At 37.5% G+C, this 25,322-nt stretch overlaps 4 protein-coding genes across 5 annotated transcripts in view; 3 read left to right on the forward strand and 1 right to left on the reverse strand.

Moving 5' to 3' along the window:
- The window catches only part of LOC311290319 (cytochrome b-c1 complex subunit Rieske, mitochondrial-like), a 1,923-nt gene extending 1,891 nt beyond the window's left edge, over window positions 1–32 (forward strand). The window contains exon 2 of the mRNA XM_084408738.1: window positions 1–32. This exon is cut by the window's left edge and continues 667 nt beyond it. The gene's annotated coding sequence lies outside the window, so the exon portion shown is untranslated.
- Window positions 33–104: 72 nt separating this feature from the next.
- Window positions 105–1,628, reverse strand: LOC311290320 (protein C19orf12 homolog). The gene is made up of 3 exons (XM_084408739.1): window positions 1,477–1,628; window positions 1,075–1,259; window positions 105–989 (listed from the first exon to the last, which is right to left on the reverse strand). Exons 2-3 carry the CDS (start codon window positions 1,232–1,234, stop codon window positions 724–726), a joined length of 426 nt encoding a protein of 141 aa, XP_084264865.1. The 5' UTR covers window positions 1,235–1,259; window positions 1,477–1,628; the 3' UTR covers window positions 105–723.
- A 360-nt stretch (window positions 1,629–1,988) lies between these two features.
- Window positions 1,989–9,123, forward strand: LOC311290617 (uncharacterized protein). Of its 2 annotated transcripts, XR_014627419.1 has the most exons (8): window positions 1,989–2,437; window positions 3,367–3,590; window positions 4,023–4,121; window positions 4,281–4,382; window positions 4,554–4,667; window positions 6,024–6,132; window positions 6,227–8,484; window positions 8,575–9,123. XR_014627419.1 is itself a non-coding variant. In XM_084409211.1 (7 exons), the coding sequence occupies exons 1-7, from the start codon at window positions 2,290–2,292 to the stop codon at window positions 7,288–7,290; spliced, it is 1,860 nt and encodes a 619-aa protein (XP_084265337.1). In that variant the 5' UTR covers window positions 1,989–2,289; the 3' UTR covers window positions 7,291–9,123. The 2 variants fall into 2 exon arrangements, 1 of the variants encoding a protein (XP_084265337.1); XM_084409211.1 differs by having other exon boundaries at window positions 6,227–9,123.
- A 955-nt stretch (window positions 9,124–10,078) lies between these two features.
- Window positions 10,079–17,635, forward strand: tat (tyrosine aminotransferase). The gene is made up of 12 exons (XM_084409694.1): window positions 10,079–10,153; window positions 10,766–11,056; window positions 11,353–11,457; window positions 11,589–11,656; window positions 11,834–11,992; window positions 12,779–12,917; window positions 13,020–13,072; window positions 14,731–14,883; window positions 14,964–15,092; window positions 15,174–15,257; window positions 17,258–17,356; window positions 17,475–17,635. Exons 2-12 carry the CDS (start codon window positions 10,801–10,803, stop codon window positions 17,613–17,615), a joined length of 1,386 nt encoding a protein of 461 aa, XP_084265820.1. The 5' UTR covers window positions 10,079–10,153; window positions 10,766–10,800; the 3' UTR covers window positions 17,616–17,635.
- Window positions 17,636–25,322: the final 7,687 nt, after the last annotated feature.

Below are 25,322 nucleotides of genomic sequence, written 5' to 3' on the forward strand. Positions count from 1 at the left end.
ATTAATAAATATATATTTTAAAGCAACCAAAATCAATGGTTTTGAGGCTTTTGACTAGGCATGAAAGTATTGTTTATAAATTAACAAACTGATTTCTGTCAGAGTCAGACCAAAAAATGTTTAATTAAATAACTTTAAAAATGCATTCATTCAACAATATCATTTCCATATGTTCCATAATACACACTCCTAAGTGTTCTGAAAATAAATCACACCCAATGCCAGTATTATTTCACAGAACAAACAGTGCTTGACAGATTTAAATGTATTATATAAATTAAATTAAAACAGTTGTATATGCCAGTTTCAACTACAGTACTCAAGCACCCAGTCAAACAATCCCTATAACACATGATCTAATGTGTCTGGCTAAATCTATATACTAATAAATATATATTTTAAAGCTTTTGATTTATAAGGCTTTTGACTGGGCATGCGAATATTGGTTATAAATTAACACGGGAGTTCTAATAAACAAACCAAAAAGTTTAAATAATTTTTAAAAAGGCATTAGTTCAACAATATCATCCACATATGCACAATCTTCCTAAGTGTTCTAAAAATAATCTACACATTATGCCAGGAAATTATTTCAAAGAATATACAGTGCTTGTCAGATTCAAATGCTTCAACTAACGTTACAGTCCTCAAGCATCCAATCAAACAACCTGTATGACATGATATTAAGGTTTGAAATGTTTTTTTGATTTTGAGACGATAGTGTCAGTCAATATAATGCACTTCAGCTTGAAGTTCCTTCTGTATATAGCTCAGAAGAGCAGCAGTTACCTGCTGCTGAAGTGTGGCATTTCCCATTACAAGGGCAGTCAGCTGTGCAACATCAGTCCATGTTATTGACCCTAAGACAGCTGCAATATCCTCACAGAGTCTGTGCTGCTGGTCTGGTGTCAGTTCCATGATAACCTGGGGGAGAGGTTTAAACTGTCCGCTTGTCATCCAGCATCCAAGCAGTCCTCCAACAGCCCCACCTTAAAAACACAAAGTTGCAGGTAAAGAAAAACATCATATACTATATGAGGTTGACACCTGTACTAAAGGCATGAATGTACTTGCCCACTGCAATTCCCAGAGGACCGCCTAATAAGCCTCCTGCAAAAGCTAGACCACCAGCTGCCGCTGCTCCTTTTCCAGACTGCTTCACTGCGGTTTTTACTTGTTGGTTTGCGGATAGTTCACAACACAGTTTCATTACGTCATCAACACGTGGCGGCATCTTGCTTGGAAAGATTACAGTGCAACTGTAACGTGAAAACAAATAAGTGTGACTACATATTAAAATCAGTTATAAAATGCGTTATATTGTCTCATATATATATATATATATATAGAGAGAGAGAGAGACTGAGAGAGAATATATATATATAGAGAGAGAGAGAGAGAGAGAATAGAACACATTTACTGTAAAACGTTGTCTAAAGCACACATACATAAATAAAATAAGAGCTGTACACTCACCGTCAAAAGCAACTTTTCGATTCCCTAATGAAAGTATAACCGAAACTGTGGCATCAACCTTTTAGTTATCTGGTGACCAACGTCAAACTATCAAACACCAACAAGCGCTAGGTCATGAGTTTTTTTGTGTGTGTGTGTGTGTGAAGCTAAGCTAGAAATATATTTTTCAAAATAAAATACCTTCCCAGATTTGAAAAAATAAATAAAAATGTATGCCAAGTTTTAAACGTTAAAATATTAAATTGTGAATTTTATTTGAAAAGATATATTGAGATTTAATTTAAACAGTGAACTTTGCTTGTCCTTTAACTTACCAGTGAATGAAAAGAAATGCATATACGATATATTTAAATATTTATACATATTTAGTTATTTCATTTTTATTTATTTGCTTATTTTATTTTTACTTTTATAAACTCAGCTAAAAAATATACATTTTCATGTTGACCTAAATGTTACTTTTAGCTGATGACGGGATGTTCTCTTATTTTGAAAGGTTTCTTGATCGGTTCGTTTTTTAAAACATCACAGACAGTTAACAATTTCTGTTTTCACACCAAGCTAATGACTGACCTGTATTGCTGATCAGCATTGAATTATTCCGTGATATATATAACTTTGATGGTATATAACTAAGTATAAGTAAACTGTTCCGCCATCTACTTCCTAAACGTGCCCGGACATGTCCCTAACAAAATTTGACTTTTAAATGGAGCTCATCATCATCTCCGCAGAGGCAATGATTGGATGTTTCCTGCGTGCAGCAGCTCACAACAGATGCTCTGCAATGGAAACAGCTGATGCTTGGACATCATGACAGTGCTGGAGACTGAAACTGCTGCTTTTGCTGGAATGAGTGAAAACCTGTGGTTGGAGAAAGCCTGCTCTATCCTTATTCCTGCTTTACCATTATGGATCATTGAATATGCATGGACTAAACAGATGATGGAGGTCTTAGAAGGTGTTTCTTTCTTACAATGTCTTTTTTACTACCCAAACAAATCTGCATGTTAAAAACCTGTCATTTATATCAAATTATGATATTGATAAGTGTATAATCTATTGAATCAATGTCTTTACAGTGTAATTACACAGTTACTGTGTTACTTGTTACTTTATTTTTTATCATAAATTGATTGCACAGTTGGTGCAAGTGCTACAAAAATAATAGATCTAACTGAATCTAGTTTAAAATGAATGAATGAATGAATGGGTTTGACAGATCATGAATTTTGTTCTGACGATTAATTGACATAAATAATTGTGATTAACAATTTAATTTTAATTTGTTCATGTTGTTCTGCAGTGTAAGTTCATGCAGAATCAAATATTACTTATAAATAAAAAATATAATAAAGGTATGCTTTACCTTAACGTTGTTAACACCAAGATATCAAATGTGTCTTGTTGAGTTTCTGTCGCGAGTTTGTCCCACAGACCACATGGAAATACGGCAGACCAAAACTTACCCACATCGTCTTCCATGTCCCCAGAAATCAATCATAACTGGCCCAAAACAGTGGCAGAATAAAAGATGCATACTTAATTCTTGAATGAATCATTTAGCCTATAATAATATATATAACGCAGTCTGATTAAACCCTCAAAACTTAATTTGGTATAAATATCTTTGTGTACTATATAACAGTTCTTTTTTTTTATTATTCTTTCACTGGAAAAGGAGACATGATATTGTGCGTTTTTATGGCATTTCTTGAAGCGCTTAAATCTCTGATTTGGATGTCAGAATGTGATTGAAATTTAAACTAGACAATTATTGAGGTTATCTCAAATAATTGCGATTAGGTCGAATAATCACGATCAGACGATTCATCAATAATCGAGACGGGCCTATGAATGGGAGATCTAATCAACTTTTGCTTTTTTCAGTTCTAGGTCCTCCATTATGGCTAGAAGGTGACTGGCATCTTCTGACCCTTGAAGAGCCGTGCAGAATCCGTGTGGTGGCGGCAGAGGTCTGGAGGATCGTTCAAGCCCGAGACATCAAGCACTTTGAGAGAGTCACTGAGTTTTTAGATGTTACATACACACTTGTGCCACGACTAGTGACTCCCATCAAACACATGAAGATCATGTTTGGTCTGCAGACTCTGGTGAGACTTTTTTCTTTGATGATAAATATAAATCAACCCATCAGAATTAAAGAGATAGTTCACCCAAAAGTGATTATTTACTCACCCTTATGTTGTTCCAAACCTGTATTCTGTTGAACACAAAAGACGATATTATGAAGAATGTTGGTAACCAGACAGTTGACGTGCACCATTGACTTCCATAGTATAGATTTTTTCCTACTATGGAAGTCAGTAGCTACTGTCAACTGTCTGGCTACCAGCATTCTTTAAAATATCATCTTTTTAGTTCAACAGAAGAAGGAAACTCATACAGGTATGGAACAACATAAGGGTGAGCATATTTTTGGGTGAACTGTGCCTTTAACTTGCTGTCATGTATATGTAAAATAGAAAGTTGTTTGCCTTTGCATAGCTGTACTACAATTCACAAGCTTTTTTGTTTTGTTTAAGGTTGTCATGTGGATGTTGTGGAATGACCAGAGCACTGCTAAAATCTCTGCCAAGATCGAAAACTTTTTCCCTAACAGCCTGCCTGAGTATCACAAATGTGTAAGTATAATGTTCCTCCACCAGGGGCCACCACAAATACAGAAAAAGCCAAATTGTGAAGTGTAATGTAAAACAAAATTCTTCAATATTTAAAATAGTTTTTAGGACTACTGGGCTTTTTAACACGTTCCTTTACTTTTTCTTAAATTATGCTTCTAGAGCCGCAGTAACATGGATCTGATGCAGAAAAACCAGAAGGATTTCAAGTCCTTTGCTCATTGTCTGGCAAGAGACAGGGACATGCGCGAGACTTATATTCGGGTTAGTGAAAATGGCCTGCTGTCTTAAAAAACGTTATGAAATACTTTGAATGGCACGTAATGTGCAATTCAAAGTATTTCATAATGTTTTTTATACTGATATAGTATATCAGCACTAGTTTGCATCAATTTCAGAACTTTAAATCAAATGTGACTATATTCAACTTTGCAGGATTTAATGGAGGAGCAATACGGTGAACGTTATGCACAGAAACTGGAGGAGAGACTCTCACACTATTTGAGAGAGCTGGATAAAGTCCTACCACAACCTACGAATATTGATCAGGTTAGTGTGTATGTATGTACATTTGTGTCTAAAGTCACTGCTTCTATTATTGAGTTGTTTTTAAGATGGGCATTGCTATTTTTTGTACTTATTTTTTTTGTGCTATGATTTTTCTAAAAATGATAGTGCACAAATTGTTGCTGACAGACCGGTGAAAAATATTCCGACCACTTACATTTGTAAATATATTGGCAAAATATCAAGTCAGGGTTCCTGTGGGTCTTTAAAAAGTCTTGAAATTAGTTTGATAAAAAAGGCATAAAGTGTCTTAAAACTCTTAAACTGTATTACAAAAAGGTTTCTTAAAGGTGTAGTGGAGGATTTTCTTTTTCCGGGTGGATCATCAAGACTATTGGTCCTCCTAGTTGTCAATCATTCTGGTGATATGTTTACGTAAGGCCGTCGTACGTGCTCGTCCCTAGGTAGTTTTCGCTTTCTGCGCATGCGCACTTTCAGGTGTATATGTGTGGTGAGCTATACGGTTTCAGCCATTCATTGAAGCTCGCCGTTCTCACCGGGTTTTTTCAAAATGTCTGAGGGTCGCAAGAGTAAAACTGTCTACGAATTGTATGACAAGAAGAGAAAGGCCTCTGAAGAAAGAAACAAGACCAGAGTGTTTTTGGGAGAATATTTCAGACGCTGGCGTGCGCTAAAAGCACAGGTTGGGCTTCCCGCTGATGCCTCAGTCGTGAAGTTTCTACTCGACAGGTAAAGTTTGGCATGCTATTTGGAGAAATCCATTTAAAATCACTGCTAGTAAAAGTTAATGTAAGCTATGATTAGCGATGCTAGCCCTGGCACAAGTCACACACTTGGCTCGTGCATGCTCTCTCGTGCACACGTTTAATAGGCGTTCCCTCTCGGGAGCAGGTAGAGTGTTGCGCATGTGCATTTTTTCAAAAAGTGGAGAGGGCGGTTCTTTTCTAAAATTCGGGAAAATCCTCCACTATACCTTTAACTTTGGGAATGTAAAAACAGACTTCAAACAGACTTTAAACTTTGGAATCAGCTGCTGGAAGTAGTAAAGCATAGATATTTCAAAATAAGAGTACCAATGCATTTCGGGCTTTTTTTATAGTTAAAATTCCCACATCATGCATTATTTTTCTTAATATCTTAATATTATTGGTATTTTGAATACACAATAAACTGTATCTGGCATTTACTTCAATGTAAACTCTTGTGGTTTCTCTTTGGGCTGCCTAAGTGCTTATCACAGGAAGGCTAAGAAAAATAATTTAACACACTTAAAATATAGATTTTACTAGTATCAGCCCAATTATCTGTTTATTGCCTTTCTTTAAATACATTATTATTGTATCTAATCTCTCCATATTTGCATATGAATGTGTCCAGGTATTGAAGCAGTCCCATCCGTATGGGAGGGGAGAGAAGATCCTGAAAAAATTACTTTCAAGGGATAGTGCATCTCTAGCCACAGTTCTAAAGAGGCTCCTATATGGTGGTGAGAAATATGTTTTTGGCTTGGAAATTGTCATATCAGCTTTGAAAGTTTGAGTTTTTTTTTTATTTTCATTGGCATTTTCTCTATATTGCAGCTGTAACAACAAATCTGAGCCTTGATGACAGTATCACACCATCACTTTCAAACACTTGTGAGGAACCAAGGGTCGATGAAGTTGTTAAACCATCCCATGATACCCTCCATGTAATTTTGAGGCCATCTCAGATCAGCTCAAAGGAGGAACGGTTCTCACAAACCAGCACAAAAGAGCTCTTTAGTTCCCAAGACTTGTGGCATAATAGAAACACAGAAATCATTTTACCTCAGGAGGAAATTTGTAGTGATGGAGAAATTTTTACGTCCACACAGTTGTCAGGTTCGGAAATACATCAGATTGACTTAAGCCAATCTTCTCTGGTGAAGAAGGACCTGATTGGGAGGCACAGACAGGCGAAGACTCAATCTGAACCAGAACAGAAGGAAGGTGAGGCTGGTTTTCCAGAGCAGATGTGCACCAGACATGGCAAAAAAATGAGGAGCATCCTTCAGGAATGTTCTGAAGAGCTCGATGGAGAAGCTGTACAGGCAGAATGCACTCCGACGTCAACCCAAAGCACTCCACCTCTTTTCCCACACACACCAGAACCTCAAGCATCTTCAAACCAGCACTCGTTGTCCTCAAACCCTGATTCATCCTCTACGAACATTTCAATGTCTTACATGCAGCAGGTCAGTCTTACACCAGTGTCAAAGAAACCAGTTGTTCCTTCACCTTCAGTCCACCAACAGTCCTCATCATCACCTCAGTCCACAGCTTCAAAGCAACTTGGCACCTCAAGAATCAATGCAGGACAGATGTTAGCCACTGTTGTCTTCACCGAACCAAGCAGAACCAGTGAACACAATCTGAAACTGTCCTTAGAGAGTCAAAGCTTCCTCATGCAGTCCAAGTGGCTTCAACCTCAAGTGTGCCTTAATAGACTGAGCGAGGAAGAGTGCGCCAGAGCCACAAATTCATACAGTTTAGAAGGAGAACAAGCGGCTGAACATGATCAATACGTGATATTTGATGTAAATACACTGTATTCTGATTCATACTCCGAAGATTCAGACTCAGCAGACTCTGATGACCCTGATTACAAGCCTAAAGGAGACTAAAACAGAGGACACCAATGAAAAAGTGCTAGCGAACGTGGTCTTCATCATGTTTCGCAGATGCATAGGTACTTAAATCTGGTTTAGCAGGTTCGCAAATCTATTTTTAGCAGATTATGTTTGAATGTTTGGAAAAACTTGACCTAGGGTTGGAGAAATATGCATTTTTTTACCCTTTTTTTTTTACCTAATCGGTTTACCTCATGAGTACTCGCTGTATGAGCTCATCCTCTACGAACATTTCGATGTCTTACATGCAGCAGGTCCGTTTTTAACCAGTGTCCTCAAAGTAATCAGTTGCTCCTTCACCTTCAGTCCACCAACAGTCCTCCTCATCACCCAAGAATCAATGCAGGACAGATTTTACCTGCTGTTGTCTTCACTGAACTAAGAAGAACCAGTGAACACATTCTATAAAAAAAATTATTAAGAGAGTCAAAGCTTCCTCATGCAGTCCAAGTGGCTTCAAACTCAAGTGTGCCTTAATAGACTGAGCTAGGAAGAGTGCACCAGAGCCACAATTTCATACAGAACCCATGACATTTTAGAAGGAGAAAAAGATGCGGAATGTCAATATGTCTTATTTGATGTAAATAAATACTTTATTCTGCTTCATACTCAGAAGATTCAGACTCAGCAGACTCTGATGACCCTAATTTCATGCCTAACTAAAACGTAGGTGCCAGGGATAACATGTTTTTCAGATGCATATGTACTCAAACATTGATTTTAGCAGGTTACATTGGTTTACGTCATGAAGGTCAAAGTGTTTTTCTTAAAGCTATTGATGGTCAATGCCAAAATATTTATATCCTGTTGACTCCTGTATGGTTTGTTCTTTTTGTGATTAGTCGTTTGCTCTGAAGGCCCTGTGAAGTGAGAACATCTAAAACCACATGGCTTCCAATGTGCTGTTGGTTTAGTGACGCATTTGGTGGGTCAGGGTTATCACTGGGTCTCTGGATGGTGTTTAGATAGTGGATAGATTTGGTCATGGTTCTTTGATTGACTTGGAAGGGTTGTATAAGGACAGACATTTTGGATTATGATGCGAGTTAAGCACACCCTTAATTCACTGCAAAAAAATGCTTGTTTCCAGTCCAAATGTCAAAAAATTCTTAAATCAAGATGCATTTACAATACAAGTAAGATGACAAGATATTATGTCTTGTTTTCTTAAAAAAGTTTTTTTTCTAAGTGAGATTTTGCTTTAAACAAGCAAAATTATCTGCAAATGGGGGTAAGAAATCAGTTTGGATTAAGATTTTTTTCTTAGCCCATTGGCAGATAATTTTGCTTGTTTTAAGCAAAAACTCTCTTTATTTATTTATTTGTCAGAAAACAAGATATTACCTTATGCCACTTAGCTAGTAAATTTTGTGATATTTGGACTGGAATCAAGAAAAAAAATACTATGTAAAAAAAAAAGAAGAGCGTTTTTTGCAGTACTTACCTAGAATGCCATGGGTTGCGTTGACCCTGCTTTCAGTTTAGATAGCTCATCAGGGCAGATAAGTGTTAGAAGGTTTATCTTAGACTCACTAATTCAGTGTTGTATGTGTACGTGTTGTTGTTTTTTTAAATAGGTTGTTATACCAGGTAAAAAAACCTGAAAGAGAGTTGTGGGTTTAAAGTTCAAGTAAAACTACTTTTCATGTCATTATTGCATCAGATAGCGCAGTCAGACGTGTTGTCTAATTTACCATTTGAGGTAGATAAAAAAGCAACTAATACCTGTGAAATTATTGTTTAAGCTTGAAAGGGTTAAGTGAATCATCCAAGTGACAACTTTTTCTTATTTATTTGTTAGAAAATATGACATTTTATTAAAGGGATTTAATTTTGTCATTATTTACCTCATGTTCCAAACCCTTTTGACTTTGTTTACTTTATGTGACACACAAAAAGAAAATGTGATTGTCACTCTTTTCCATAGTTACAATGAATTGGGATTGGAGCTTTCCAAATGACCTGTGTTTTGAATGACTGGGTTTGATTGATCGAGCTTACAAAACCAGTTGAAAAGATTCCAAGTTGTTTTATCTTTTAACTAGACGTCACATTAATAGAAAACAAGACATAACACCAATGTGCTAAATGTTTATTTGATCATTTGCATGATGGGGGGGGGGGATACTTCACAGAGAAGTTTGATTTTTCCATATTGGATTGCTGGCAAAAGGCTTTGCACATAATAATTTTAGCGGCATAATAGCAGAATGGTCTTATAGTTGCAGTGTTGGCACTAATAAAACCACTCCAGCCCCCCTAAAAATGTGGGCTTGACTTACTTATGTAAGACAAATGTGGCAACCAGCCCCTTTCATTCTCATTACAGCTGTAGAGAATACTCTTCAAATGATTCTTGATGATATGAGAACATTGTCGAGATTCTGAAAAGTGTTAAACCTAAACTGTTCTTTTTTCTCACATTTGTAATTGATATAAATGCACCCTGGAAACAGGTGCGACAAATAAAATATATATATATATATATTTTAATTATTAAGTAATATACACCTGAAAGAAAAAAATCCAGAAGCCCCATGTGCATTTCTCTAACTTTGTTTGCGCTCCTCGCGCGTTTACGCATCAGATCGCGTGCATAGATCATGTGCATCACCGCAGCTTATAGAAAGAGGAGGAGGTTAAACCCCAAAACTACATAATTTTAGACTTATGATGTAACGGGGGAGTTTTGGACTGCCCTCAGTCTCCACCAATGAAAATATGGATAAGGTTCAACACCCATTTTGGGGGTTCTGTATAAATTCGGTTTATGTCAATCTATGCACATATTTACCTATTTATCTCAATCCCAGCCATTGGAGCGTGATTTTTTTTTAAATAAAAAGCTGCTTATAAGGTATTTATGTTACATTTTAAGTTATGTAGGCCTATATTGATTTTAAAACTACCATTTATAGACCTATTCGTTTTTATTATTATTATTAATTTAGTGTTTAAAATACATACAAAATTATTAGGCTATTGTTTTTTATTTTTTGCATAATTATTTTAAACAATAGAAGTTTCAATAGGTCTATTGCTTTTTGATATTTTAGATTTGTGTCACACCAGTGGTGAATATTAGACAAGAGGCTAATACAATTCTGCAGTCATTTATTAATCAGATTATTTAGAATATTATTTTGTCATATTAGCTGTCATTTATTTGCCTACCATTTTTCATGCATTGTGGTGTTTGTCTGATTTCTGTAGTTTCTGTCAGTAAATTTCGCCGCAATTTTTTTTTTTACCGAACTCGGGTTTTGTGGTTGCTGAAACTCTATTTTGTTAAAATTCACACTTATGTAAGTAAATAAATTAAGTAAAATAATAATAATAATAATGAAATAAAATACAACATTTAAACCGAACCCATATAGCCTAAACGTAAAAAATATTGATGCGTAAGTATTCGTTAACATATTTTTCGTAAAACATATTTTTCAATGTCATATTTTTCATTCTTTAGACGTCATCTTTCTCAAAAGTGCATAGACCAAGAAAATGTCCTTTGTGGTAAAAATGAACGGAGCTCTGAACGATGGCATCCACAGCAATGGAATGAACGGGAACGGTGTGCATCATTTGAGCGTGCGGACTCATGTGAGTGTTAACCCAGCCAAACTGAAGAGCAACCGGCCGAGATGGAACGTCAGACCCTCAGAGGTGTCCAAGAAAACACTCAACCCCATCCGAGCCATAGTGGACGGGATGAAACTCACTCCCAACCCCGAGAAACCCATGATTGCTCTGTCTATTGGTAAGTTATGAGTCAACAACAAATGCATCCATAATAGTGGGATCCAGTGTTTAAAAAATGGATGATGCTTAGTTATAGAGAAACAGCAACTTAAAAATTGTTTGTAAGGTGTTCTTATAGTTTGCCATTTTATTTAGCCTATACTGGTAGCCTATTATTTTACAGTGTTTTGGATTTCATGACATGCTTAATGTTTGTTTATTTGTTTGTTTTCTTGTCTCGTTTAACTTGTATCATTTGCATGACTCGTTTTGCTGAAAAATGCAATGTAAATGTATGCTTCGGACTTCCTCCAGGTGACCCTACTGTGTTTGGGAACTTGCCAACAGATGACTCTGTTTTGCAGGCAATGAAGGAAGCCATTGACTCACACAAATTCAATGGCTATGCTCCTTCAGTTGGTAAGATTTACACTTTTTTTTTAACTGAATTTTGCATAGGCTCGAAAATAAAATATTCCTTTCTGATAAAAAGCGTATTATGCTTTGCGCTTCATCAAAAATAATTTCCGCATTTTGAATAACATTGACAGGTTACCAAAAGAGCAGAGACGCTGTTGCAAACTTCTACAGCTGTCCAGAAGCTCCGCTGGAAGGCAAAGTGCGTCACATCCATCATGATTACTTTATCATTTCGATTTATTTAGTTTATCAGTCCATTTTATTCCAAAGTATATATTCCATAGCTACAGGATGTTTACATAGTTAATGCTTTTGTAAATAGATGATGAGTAAAAATTCATGATTTTTTAATATATATATGTATATAAATCTGTAGGATGTGATCTTAGCCAGTGGATGTAGCCAGGCTATAGAGTTGGCCATCAGCGTGTTGTGTAACCCAGGGGACAATATCTTAATTCCACGTCCTGGATTCTCCCTCTATAAGACACTGGCAGTGTCTATGGGCATCCAAGTGAAGCACTACAATCTTCTGGTGAGTAAATCACACAGACCAAGTCCATCATCAGATGCACATGTAGTCTGAAAACATGAAACAAATTACTGTACATTACAATAACTGACTCTTTTAGAAGGACATTTCTGTTATCGCAACATTAGGGGAAAAATATGCACTTTCAGCTCACTGCAAAAAAATGCTATTCTTACTTAGTATTTTTGTCTTGTTTCCTGTCCAAATATCTCAAAATGATTTAATCAAGATGCAATAGAAAAGTAAAATTGCAAAAGATATAAACTTGGCATTTTACTCGTCTAGTAAATGCATCTTGATTTAAGAAGTTTTAGATATTTGGACTGGAAACAAGACAAAGATACTAAGTAAGAAACGCATTTTTTGCAGCGAGTGTACACGAGAGGGGGTGGCAGGGGGCGTACAATACTATTGGACGGTTTGTGGAGTGGATGAGGGAAAATGCTGTGTCATTGCTATATGGTGCACATCTGGGACCGATCATTGAAAACAACCATATACGTCACACACACACACACATGCAAATAACACACTCAGTAATACCACTGTTGTTCTGTAGGCTTTAATGTATACATTATAGATACATGATTACATGCGATCCTATCACAATTCAGGGAGGAATCATTTTATTTGTATATATTAATCAATATTTAAAAGCGTTTTAGTATTCTTAAGTGCTTACTTAATCCCTTTTAGCAAGTTTCTACAATACCTCTTGTCAATAGCGATGACTGTGTCATGCCTAAGATGAATTTCTTTCTAACGTCAGTTGATCTTTTGATCCTTTAGCCGGAGAAGTCCTGGAAGATTGATCTTCAGCACTTGGAGAGCCTGATTGATGATAAAACAGCCTGCATGATCGTCAACAACCCATCCAATCCGTGTGGCTCAGTGTTCTCCAAAGATCACCTGCATAAGATACTTTCCGGTGAATGCACTGATTTACTCTAATCAAATAATATATGAACAATGTGTATCTCAAAAAGAAAGATTCCATGATATTAATCGGCTATTATTTTGTGTGGCCTAGTGGCGTCAAGAAACTGCATCCCTATCCTTGCTGATGAGATCTATGGAGACATGGTGAGCTCACAATGAATACGGAAATGCCTGCATGATGATGCATTTTATTTCTTAGAACTCTTTATTTTACAAGCATCTTTGATGAGGGACAGACCTCAGGTCTTCTCACAGTGGTCTTTTATGGAGTTCACACTCTAAGCTCACCTATGACCCCTGTTAAATGACTTGTCCGAGTCTGGCTTACTTGCAAGACACTTTTCAACTTTTAGTACCTTTAATATGCACATAAACTTTATGCTGCACAAAAGCTACTTTGTTTTCTTCAGATTATTACGCTGTTCTTCACACTAAGAAAAAAATCAGGAATCAAAAAGGGTTCTTCTATGGCATTACTATGAAAACCCTTTTTGGAATCTTTTTAGTGTACTGCAACTGTAGTAAACATCCTCTTGTTGGGTGGCGTGCATTTTCCTGGCTCAGCTCAGCCTCGACCAGCAGTGGAAACCACATCAGCACTGGAAGGATTAGAGTTGTGTGTGTGGTGAATGGAAGCCTGACCGCATTTTGAGCTTTAGGTCATGAAGGACAGTGAAGGTAGAGCTGGGGGCAACAGGTCCACAACTCTGGACAGTAGTGGCCTATAGAGAATGTGGAGAATGGTGCCTTTTCAACTTAGTATCGGAGTCATCACCTCAATGACTATGCATTTTTCATCGCATGTGTTTGTGGTTAGAGCATGGGAGCATGCGTGAAGATGACATTAGAGGCGGCAGAAGAAAGGGCCACTTGTTTCATTGTAGGTTGCACGTTGACTGTCTAGATGTGTTTTTGAGTTCCATCTGGTACAGTACTGTGCACCCCTTGTGGCCTCGATGTCTGGACCCTGTTAAAAACCAACAGCAGCAAAACATACTTATACATTTGAGCTTGTGAAATAGGGCCAACACCGCAAATTACAGTATCTTAGCCAATGGGAGATGGGGCGGATCCATCTCCCAGACATAAAGCTATAATCGTAATTAGAGCCAGGTGGACGACCGCAAAACAGCTACAAGAAAGGAATTCTCTCTCTCACTACCCTTGTAACTTTCTCAAAACCCTTTCTAAATGTCCATGGTAACAGCAAGCAGAAGTTTCTAGAAATCAACTAACAGTAATAGTATGTTAGCTTCACAATTGTCTACTGCGCAAAAAAGTAAAGAAAAATAATGTGAAAGCAGGTGCAGGTAGCAGGTATATATATATATATATATATATATATATATATATATACACACTGCCATTCAAAAGTTTGGGATCGGTCTTTTTTAAAAGTCTTTTATAAACGTTTCTTGAGCAGCATAATTAGAATGATTTCTGAAGAATCATGTGACATTGAAGACTGGAGTAATGATGCTGAAAATTCAGCTTTGCATCACTGGAATAAATTACATTTTAAAATATATTAAAATAGAAAACTTTTTTTTTTTTTTTTAAATAAATGCAGCCTTGGTGAGCATAAGAAACTTCTTTTAAAAACATTAAAAATATTACAGATCCCAAACTTTTGAATGGCTTATTCAAAAACAAAAAAATCTGACTGACCCCAAAGTTTTGAATATCATCTACTGTATCTTGCAAATTATAAGCATAATTTCTTATTATATTATATTATAAATATGTTTTAAGAACAATATTGCTATTTACAATGTTGTAATGAGTTGGCTGTCATTCTGCAGGTTTTCTCTGGCTGTGATTTTCAGTCTTTGGCACCTCTCAGCAGTGACGTGCCCATCCTATCCTGTGGAGGTCTGGCCAAGCGCTGGTTGGTGCCTGGCTGGAGGATGGGCTGGATCCTCATTCATGATCGTAACAATATATTTGGAACCGGAGTAAGTATTAGCCTCTCACCTGTATCAGAGAATGAAATACAAAAAATACCAAAAAACAATATTGCTTATATTCACTTTAGATTCGAGAGGGTCTTGTGAAACTAAGCCAACGCATTTTAGGACCCTGTACTGTGGTTCAGGGAGCATTAGAAAGCATTTTGAATGACACGCCACCAGAGTTCTACCAAAGCACCATCAGTTTCCTCAAGGTAAGAGGAGTAGAGCTTCAGAGAGAAAAGCTATTCGGCATCTGACTCTGACAATAACACACTTTTTATGATTCTCTTCAGTCAAACTCTGAGATATGTTTCTCAGAGCTGTCAACTATTCCCGGGCTGAATCCAGTGATGCCATCAGGAGCCATGTACATTATGGTGAGTGTAATTAAAGTGGTACTGAAATTTAAAGGAGAACTCCGGTCAATTTTAACATTGAGCTCATTTTTTTGTACATTTGGAGTGCTGTCAGTACAGAGAACAACGACAAAAATCGGTGTTGCCTACACCGTGTTATCCTCGTTTTAAAATTTGCACCCTGTTGACTTCAATGGGGCAAGTTTTAAACCTGCTTTTAGCCTCTTAACATCCTTGATGTGTCATTACAAGTGCACAGGTCATGTGAGTGATTCCTTCGGAGTGAACGCGAGTGAATCTGACTGCAGTAGATGTGAAAGATATTAATAAAAATGATGTTTATTCAGCCAGCGCACATACCTGTATTTACATCCTGTTTTCGGTCGAAGTCCACAGTAGTCGAATGTCGAGTTCACGCAAATAGGTTTAGTACCTATGATCACGCGCGTGAACTCGACAATCGACTACTGTGGACTTCGACCGAAAACAGGATGTAAATACAGGTATGTGTATTCACTCGCGTTCACTCCGAAGGAATCACTCACATGACCTGTGCACTGGTAATGACACATCAAGGATGTTAAGAGCCTAAAAGCAGGTTTAAAACTTGCCCCATTGAAGTCAACAGGGTGCAAATTTTTAAAAAGAGGATAACTCGGTGTAGGCAACACCGATTTTTGACGTTGTTCTCTGTACTGACAGCACTCCAAATGTACAAAAAAATTAGCTCAATGTTAAAATTTGACCGGAGTTCTCCTTTAAGTTAATTAACCTCCCTTCAGAGATCTGTTTAAGTCATGATGGAACAGAAGTAGCGAGATATACAGTACTGTGCAAAAGTCTTAGGCATGTTAATACCCCCCTATGTTAATAATAGAAGAACTGCGGGAACGTCTCCAAGATGCTTGAAGAAACCTTCCTGCAAAGCTACCTGAAAAACTACGCGCAAGTGTACCTGGACAAAAGCCGTTTTAAACGCAAAGGGTCGTTACACCATATATTGATTTGAATTAGTTAATAGAAGTTAAATCATAAATAAATTCAATTTGTGATTTTATTTTTGAAAGCATTCTCACTTTACAGCATTTTAACACAAGTGGCAGTACTTTTCACAGTACTGTAGCTTTGCAGGAAGGGTTCTTCAAGCATCTTGGAGACGTTCCCGCAGTTCTTCTGGATTTAGTTTGTCTCAGTTTTCTGTTTCTTCATGTAATCACAGACGGACTCGGTTATGGTGAGATCAGATCATCCTGGCTGTTGTCAGACTCCTTGTGCAAACAGAAATCTCACTGGATTATTACAATTAATGGCAAAAAGAATGTTTGGAAATGTAAACTGATATTTCCTACTGACACACTACAGCAAAAGATATAAATAACTGACTTAAAACCATTTGGGGGGGGGGGGGGCCTAAGACTTTTGCCTAAGACTTTTGCACAGTGCTGTATCTTCTTTATTGTGATGCACATCCGAGTGAAACAGATTATCAAACATGATGCATCGGTTGTTGATTGGATGGAGGCATATCTGAACGCAAGAACAACAAATAAAACGTCAAAACAAAGAAAACGTATGCATGGACAAATCATTAACAATAAGATCAATAACACGCATTTAAAAAATAAAACTGGGTGAATTTTTGTTTCATGCCGACTGTAAACTTTGAGCCCGAATCACGTAAGTGAGTTGAACTTATTGACCGGTCAGCAAGTTGAACAGGTTTATTGTTTAGGTTTTGTGAACTGGATTGGCAGATTCAATGAAAAGATCAGACTCGAAATAATAATACATTTTCTGCTGTTTTTATGTATACTTCAATGGTGATTTTTGAAACAAGATAAATTTGAGTAAATAATGTCAGAATTTTCATTTTTGGGTTAACTATCCCTTTAAATGGCCTGATAGATACTTGGCACATTTGCTCACCAGGACGTCCATATTAAGAAGTGAGCATGTTTGCAAAGAGTGCAAAGTTGCAAGTTAGCAAAGGTTAAATGTATTTTATGCTGGCTCATTTTCAGGTGGGGATCGAGATTGAACACTTCCCAGAATTCCAGAATGACGTGGAGTTCACTGAACGGCTGGTCACTGAGCAATCTGTGTTCTGTTTGCCCGCTACGGTGAATTATTCATCTCCCTTTTTTACCTTATTTCTTCATTCACTTTATTGTCTGACCAAAGCTTGGTTCCACCCTTTTTATATTTCAATTCTGACACCCATGTTGTTTCTCGCTGCAGGCATTTGAATATCCAAACTTCTTCCGAATTGTAGTAACAGTCCCGGAGGACATGATGATTGAGGCATGCATTCGGATCAGAGAATTCTGCTTACGTCACTACCTACCTCGGAGCCTAGACAGTCACGAACTAGACCAGTGAAAGAGACAAAGAATGAAAGGTCAAAAGAGGATAAGAAAGGTCAAAAGAAAAGTGGTGTCCAAAGGTGCAAAATGAATGAAATTGTTAAAAGAGAGGACAGTTATGTGCATTACATGTGACAATTTAATATTTTTCTTTTCAGGAAACCCAAAGTTCTATGCAAGCAACATATTTATATTTTTTATATGTGCTAGTATTACATAGGGAAGGGGTGGGAGGATAGGTGGTTTGGGGGTTATTGTATAAATATTTTTTCATCGTTATAAAATATTGTAGTCTCTTTTCTTACACCGTAAAAGACATTGTGGTTTGGGAAGGCTTGTGACCAAACCATAAAATAATTTTGTGTGTAACTTGCATGATGTGAAGTACTGTATTTATCCTATATGTGATGTTTTAGGAATAGAACATTTGTAGTGCATATGTTTAATTTGCATGCTCAACCACTCAAAATGACATATATGGCACTCATGACATCTAATGTTCTTTAGATTTTTGTTTTCAATTGTTACAGCTAAAAAAATATTTAAATAAAATTGTATCTCATGAGTTCTTTAAGGAGCAACATTTTTAATGTCTTATTGGTGCAAATCTATTATTATTATTAAAGGTACATTGTGTAACTTTCGGCAATCTAGCAGTTAAAAACAAAACTGGATGCATTTTGCATAAGAACATTGTTTGGTTGTGCTTTGGCTCTGCGTAACTGTGTGGATGAATATGGTTATCCTACTGCTCATAAAACATTCACAACCAGGCTTAAGAGATATGACCAGTTTAGATCTTAAGCTGACTAGCTGAAGACATTACTGACTGTAGCTGTAGCATATCTATACCCATTAGATATGGCACTTCCTTGGCACAATTCCAGCACAGTGCTACAGCAACCGAAATGACCCTTCACAAATAGATAGGCTAAAACCTTTACAGTGAATGTTATAAAGCTACATTGCAATTTATCAATTCAATAAAATACCTTAGGCTACTCACCTGTTAAGTAACAAAAATTCCATCTCCGCGTCACATTTACAACATTTTAAATCCCAGTTCTCAGGATCTCCAAAAAGCCAAGCCAATGTGTATTCTTGTTTTATTATGCGCTCTATCGCATTCTCTTTGTCAGCAGACTCTCCTCTGTTCATTTTTTTTTTTTTTTTGTGATTCTCCGGAGGTTCGAGATTTAACGTGCTCCATGCGCCTATGTGTATCCGATTGGAATATGATCTAAAATCCAGGTCCGAATTGTGTGTCCCATTGCGCTCTTTCATTTTCCTGAATATCTGGAAATATCCTGAATATCTGAATATCTATTGTTTTCTAAGGCAATGATGTTGCGTTGGTAGGTATAAGCCAACAACAACCGCAAAATAGAGGGGTTTGGAATACAGATGTTGTATTATGGTGCGTTCAAGTCATCTTGTAAAGATCGTATTTATGAGTTGAATGCACATGAACGCCACCACAATGGTGGGATATCACAATACTTAATGTTTTTTAGCAGTGATATTATAAGGCTTTTCTATTTACAGCGCAAAGCTATTTGCCTGCACAGAATATGATGGAATTATAATATAAGAATAATGATCAAGTTTGCAGTGGCTTCATAAATTTGTTAAAAACATAAAAAAGCAAAGCACACCTGATGCGCATTTCTTTGTTCTTCATTTTCTAGAACTAGAGGTTGAGCCTTGCTGTATTTTTGTGTAATTAATTAAGAGAAAGTACAACGCCATCTTACTCCAACGAAAGTAACTTGAACGCACCGTCGTAAACACGACTTCCCACCTCGTAAGTACGAACTTCCCAGGAGGACTTTTGCTGCCTTCACGTGCTATGGAAAAGATGATATTTTCCACTTGTGAACTGGTATTTACCAGTGTGTTGTGTTCAAGTGCTTTTGTTGTCGTAATGTAGTACCGGCAAGGTCTGTGTCAGTAGAGTATCTTTTTTATCTTTACAAAAAAAACAAAACAAAAAAAAAAAAACGTAAATGTGGTGCTTTCTGATGATTAAACATAATTAATAATTAAAAAAAATAAAACATGACATAAAATGATTAAATATGAACCAAGGAAATTGCGGCGAAGTTGAAAATTGACTGTTAACGCATTATATTACAATCGTTAATGACACAACATTGTATAGGCTACAAAAACTATCCGCTAACAGTATTCACGACTCTTGCGTTGCTCTCCGCCATTTTGAAAAGGTCAAAGGTTATCTCATCTCGGCAACTCGTGCATCAAAATATTCTACGAGTTGCCCAGTGGAAAATACCACATGAGGGGGTGTTCATGTGCATTTTCCATGTCGGCTTTTGGTATTTACCATAATTACCATAGCACGTGAAGGCACCATTAGATCTCACCATTATTTGTAACATAGGTATGCGCGGCTAAATTCCGTGCTGTCGTCTCCCCTGGTTTCAAAATATGTCTTCGTTATATTGTTATTTTCTGCTCGTCTGGCACTTTGCAACAACACAACCTTGTTTCTGCAGCTTGTTTCCTATTACGAGTGACGTTTATATTTTACGGCGTGAGAAAGTCACATAAACTACGCAAAATCCGATCAAAGCAGTCAGACTGAAACGGTTTTCCAAAAGAGATTTGAATAGGATTTCGAACCACATGTGAATGTAGCTAGAAACAGATTTCAATCGGATTTTGGACGGACAGTCGGAACATAGCAAAAGTAGCTGGAGCAACTTCTAAATAAATACGCCCTATGCACAAACGCTGCTGACGTATTTCTGGTAGAATCTCAGCCAGCATCTTTACTTCCGCATAGCGCGTTCTAGCGAAGTGTACTAGTGGCAAAACTTTCATAAAATTAATTTGACAACAATTTATAATTTAAGTAGCCTATTATTATATAGTATTAGTTAAGCATTGTAGTGATGGCTTCCAGAAAGTTAAAATATCAACGGCGGGAAGACAGTTGTTTGGCTGAACATTGTTGTGTCCTGTTATGAGGCCTCCTCAAAGTTTAACTCTATAGCCTACTGAGTTTCCACACTTTTCCTTTGGATGAAGCAACACGCAGAGAGTGGATTCACAACATTTCCACGTGAGAGATTTTTAAAGGACAAGTTCGGCCTTTTACACTTAAAGCCCTGTTTTCAGATCGTTTCTGATGAAATAGAACGGTTAAGATTGAAATTTGGACACATGCTGCTGGCCCGAGAATTTTCGGTTTCTGTGGTAGCACCCCCCCACCTCCAAAATGGTTGCATAGGTGCACTGGAACAATCCTTCCTAAAACGCATTAAACTTTTGTTTACAAAGACGTGAGTGGTCAGGGGTGTTCACTGATATGCTCGCCTCACACAAAAATCGCTGCAAAAGATGCTTTCCAACAGGTTTTATCGTAGTTTTTGTCCAACTCCATTGACTTGTATTGGATGTGCTGTGAGGTACGGTATTACTCCGCCGCCGGAAACGACCAACCAACTGGGCTGGAGTGTCTATTATTCAAGCTCTCAATGGAAGAATATACGGGTGTGAGGCGTTTGGAAAAATAGGTCCACAGTTTTACAACGAATGGTAAAACACCTGTTGGAAAGCATCTTTTGCAGCGATTTTTGTGTGACCATATCAGTGAACACCCCTGACCACTCGGTGAGTTTCACGTCTTTGTAAACGAAAGTTTAATGCATTTTAGGAAGGATTGTTCCAGTGCATTGTGGAGGTGTGTGGGGGGGGGGGGGGTGCTACCACAGAAACCGAAAATTCTTGTCCAAATTTCAATCTTAACTGTTCTATTTCATCAGAAACGATCTGAAAACAGGGCTTTAAGTGTAAAATACCGAACTTGTCCTTTAACATCACTCATACAAGGGTCTGCAGTCGTAACTTTAAAAGTGATGATTTGATTGAGCCATTGATCCCTATTGGGCATCACTTGCTGCGAAAGGGAGCTGTACAAACCTTATTCCAGTGGAACGGCTATTCCGTTGCTGAAACAAGCCACACCAGGGTATGGCAAAGAAGGGAGGTTTACACTCAAATGGATGAGGTTCCTGTGCCAATGGATGCCCATTATCTGAAACATGATTATTGTTCAGTTCCAGAACCCACAGCAGTTAATGATGCACTGGATCAGACCGAAGATCTCCATAAAAAGTGGACCGACTAATGAGACAGGTGGAGGAGTTGTCAGTCAGTCAAAGATTTTGTTTGGGACGATTTGCTGCTTCCGACGATGAGCTTCTACACTAGGTACGTTTTAAAACGGCGGAGACATGCCAGAGACATTGGTGTCCATGCCGGAGATGGTGGTGTCCTTTCAGGAGACTTTTCTTGTCCGTGCCGGAGACGTTGGTGTCTGTGTCAGAGACGGTGGTGTCCGTGCCGATGTCCTTTCCGGCAGGGCCGTGCACAGACATTTTAAGGGGCAGTGGCCTAAACCAAAAAAGGGGCACTATTTTGTTTTTTTGGGGGGGTTGGCACACTACAAAGTGTGCCAACAACAGAAAATTTAGTTATTTGTATTAGATCTGATCGAGAGTACAATAATTTGATTAGACAAGCAGCTAATTCTAAGAACGTGGATATGTTGTATACAGGGCTGGACTGGGAAAATAAAAAAATAAATCGGCCCTGGCATTTTAGTCCAGACTGGCCCACTATATGATCATAAACACCACCCATCTTTGCACGCCCTTAAATATATGCAAACCAACTCCAATTCCTTAAAACCACTAATGCCATGTAATGAGTGAGTATATGAACGAGTGAGAGTTAACAGATGAAATAAGTACAAATTTGACATTTATTAATACAGTGATGATGCCTAAAACAAGCTATAATCTGCATTGGCATAGCAATACCAGTGTTTCTCACAGGATTTTTGGTAAAATTGTGTTGTGTGGACCTCGGTCCTTCTAGGGGGGTTGGGGGGCATGCTCCCCCATAAGAAAATTTTGTGCATTTTAATGTTAAATTCATCAATCTGGTGCACTTTGAGAGTTAAAAATTAAAAGTGTGCAATATTCAGTGTGCAAATTAAACAAAGAAATATTCAAACCTCTTTTAGTTACAGTGTCTATTTACATTACACCTACCACATAATAATAGTTATAATATTAATCCAATGACAGTTATAGCCATATTTTGTAAAACAAATGCACTAAAACAATAAAGGAAACTTTCATAATTAGTTTTGTACCAATTTCTATACTTGAAAGAGATAAGCACATGATCATTTATTTTGACGCAAACTGCATCAAGCTTTTATTTTGGTGGAAAACATGGTTTTTAAACGCCTCTCATTAAATTTCTAGTGAATTGCGGTAATCGTCAACTATGCAGATGTGGAAATAATCTGTAACTGGGTTATGGGTTCCTACACTCAAGTGTTTTGAAAGTAGTTCTGCTTACCGCAGGCTCTACACTTTCTCATCTTTCTCCTGATCCTCCTCACTATCATCATCTGCCACAAGAGCTGATGAAGGTCAGAAAACATACACTACCGTTCAAAAGTTTGGGGTCAGTAAGATTTTTAATGTTTTTAAAAGAAGTATCTTCTGCTCACCAAGGCTGCATTTATTTGATTAAAAATGCAAACAAAAACAGTTCTATTCTGAAATATTATTCCAATTTAAAACAGCTGTTTTCTATGTGAATATACGGTAAAGTGTAATTTATTCCTGTGATCAAAGTTGAATTTTCAGCATCATTACTCCAGTCTTCAGTGTCACATAATCCTTCAGAAATCACTCTAATATATTGATTTGATGCTCAAGACACATTTATGATTATTATCAATGTTGAAAACAGTTATACAGTTATTTACATTTTTATTTCAGGATTCTTTGATGAATAGAAAGCTCAAAAGAACAGCATTTATCTGAAATCTAAAGCTGTTGTAACATTAAACACTACCGTTCAAAAGTTTGGGGTCAGTAAGAATTTTTATTTTATTTTTTGGGGAAAGAAATAAAATAAATCAATACTTTTATTCATCAAGGATGAGTTAAACTGATCAAAAGTTACAGTAAAGACATGTATAATGTTAGAAAATATTCTATTTTAAATAAATACTGTTCTTTTGAACTTTCTCTTCATCAAAGAATTTTGAAAAAAAAAAATTTGTACACAACTGTTTAACATTGATAATAATAATGAATGTTTCTTGAGCATCAAATCATCATATGTGATTTCTGAAGGTTCATGTGACGCTGAAGACTGGAGTAATGATGCTGAAAATTCAGCTTTGATCACAGGAATAAATTACAATGTAAAATATATTAAAATAGAAAACAGTCATTTTAAATTGTCATAATATTTCACAATATTACTGTTTGTTTTTTATCAAATAAATGCAGCCTTGGTGAGCAGAAGATACTTCTTTTAAAAACATAAAAAAATCTTACTGACCCCAAACTTTTGAACGGTAGTGTATATTTTGACACATTTTACAGTATCTGCTTTAAGGGCCTGTTTCTATTTTTTCACGCTGTTTTTTTTGCACATTCCTTGCGTTTCTTCTCCATCTTGCTGACTATTTTGACAGATACACATGGCCTGCGTCCCAATGTGCATACTATCCATCCTAAATAGTATGTGACATTAGTAATTGTCAATACTATTTAGGGCAGATAGGGTGGATAGTATGCAGATTGGGACGCAGGGACTGACACTGCTGCACGCTCGCTCACTCGTTTAAAGTTGTGATTGGCCCAGCCCAGTGTCAATCAAGAAAAGAACCAATGGGCCGCTGATCTACGCGTTTCATGGGCTGGTCTGTCAGAAAAAAAAAAGAAAAAAAAAAACCTAACGCTAACTTTTTCTGACCAATGCATTACACCGGCACAAACCCAGCACCGCCAATTAAGCAAAACAAAACAAAACAAAACGAATGGGCCGCCGATGTACACATTTTATGGGCCGTTAAAAAGAAAAAATAATAATAATAAAAATAATGTATGAGTATGAGATCTATCGGCCCAAAAAGCACGTCGGCCCACCGGGAAAGTGCGCGGTATGCCCGATGGCCAGTCCAGCCCTGGTTGTACTTGTTAGCACTAGTAGAAAGAGCCAGAAGCCAGAAGACCTAGAGCAAAACATTACCGACATAAATACAAAAAAATACAAAAACAAATGACTAATTTCGCAGATTCAGCCACTGTCTTGCATAGCCTACCTGTTAATGCGACAGCTTTCGTGAACTGTGAGTGATGCTGCGGAACGAGCGGGAAAACCTGGAGCGGATTATCGGAATCAGCGGAATGCTTTGAGCGGAGCGGTGGGGGTGGGGAAGAGGGGCACCTCAGTCGATGAGGGCAGAGGGGCAGTGGCTCCAGCCACCGGGCCACCCACCTGTGCATGGCCCTGCTTTCCGGAGACGTTGGTGTTTGTGCCGGAGACGGTGGTGTCCGTGTCGGAGAATCCACAAGTGTGGTAGTTTACTTCTCGCAGCTGACAGTATTCCTCAATTGCAGCAGATTCCATTTCAGTGCCTCTCTTCATGTCTGCTGTCTGGTGAATTCCCTTGTAGATTCTTTCAGCCAGGTGTTCAGCTGAGCTCTGTCCACACACATGACAAACCTCCCTAAACCGTGACGCTGTTACCCGGGGTTTTCGGACCGAGTGCCAAGCATGTGATGCACTCTGTTCTTTGGTAGCATGCTCTATCTTGTGAGCCATATCCAATGTTACTGCCAGTGACCTCATGTGTGGTTCGCCATGTTCGCTATGGACAAAC

The sequence above is a fragment of the Rutilus rutilus genome (assembly GCF_951802725.1).
Source record: "Rutilus rutilus genome assembly, chromosome: 5".
Taxonomy (NCBI): domain Eukaryota; kingdom Metazoa; phylum Chordata; class Actinopteri; order Cypriniformes; family Leuciscidae; genus Rutilus; species Rutilus rutilus.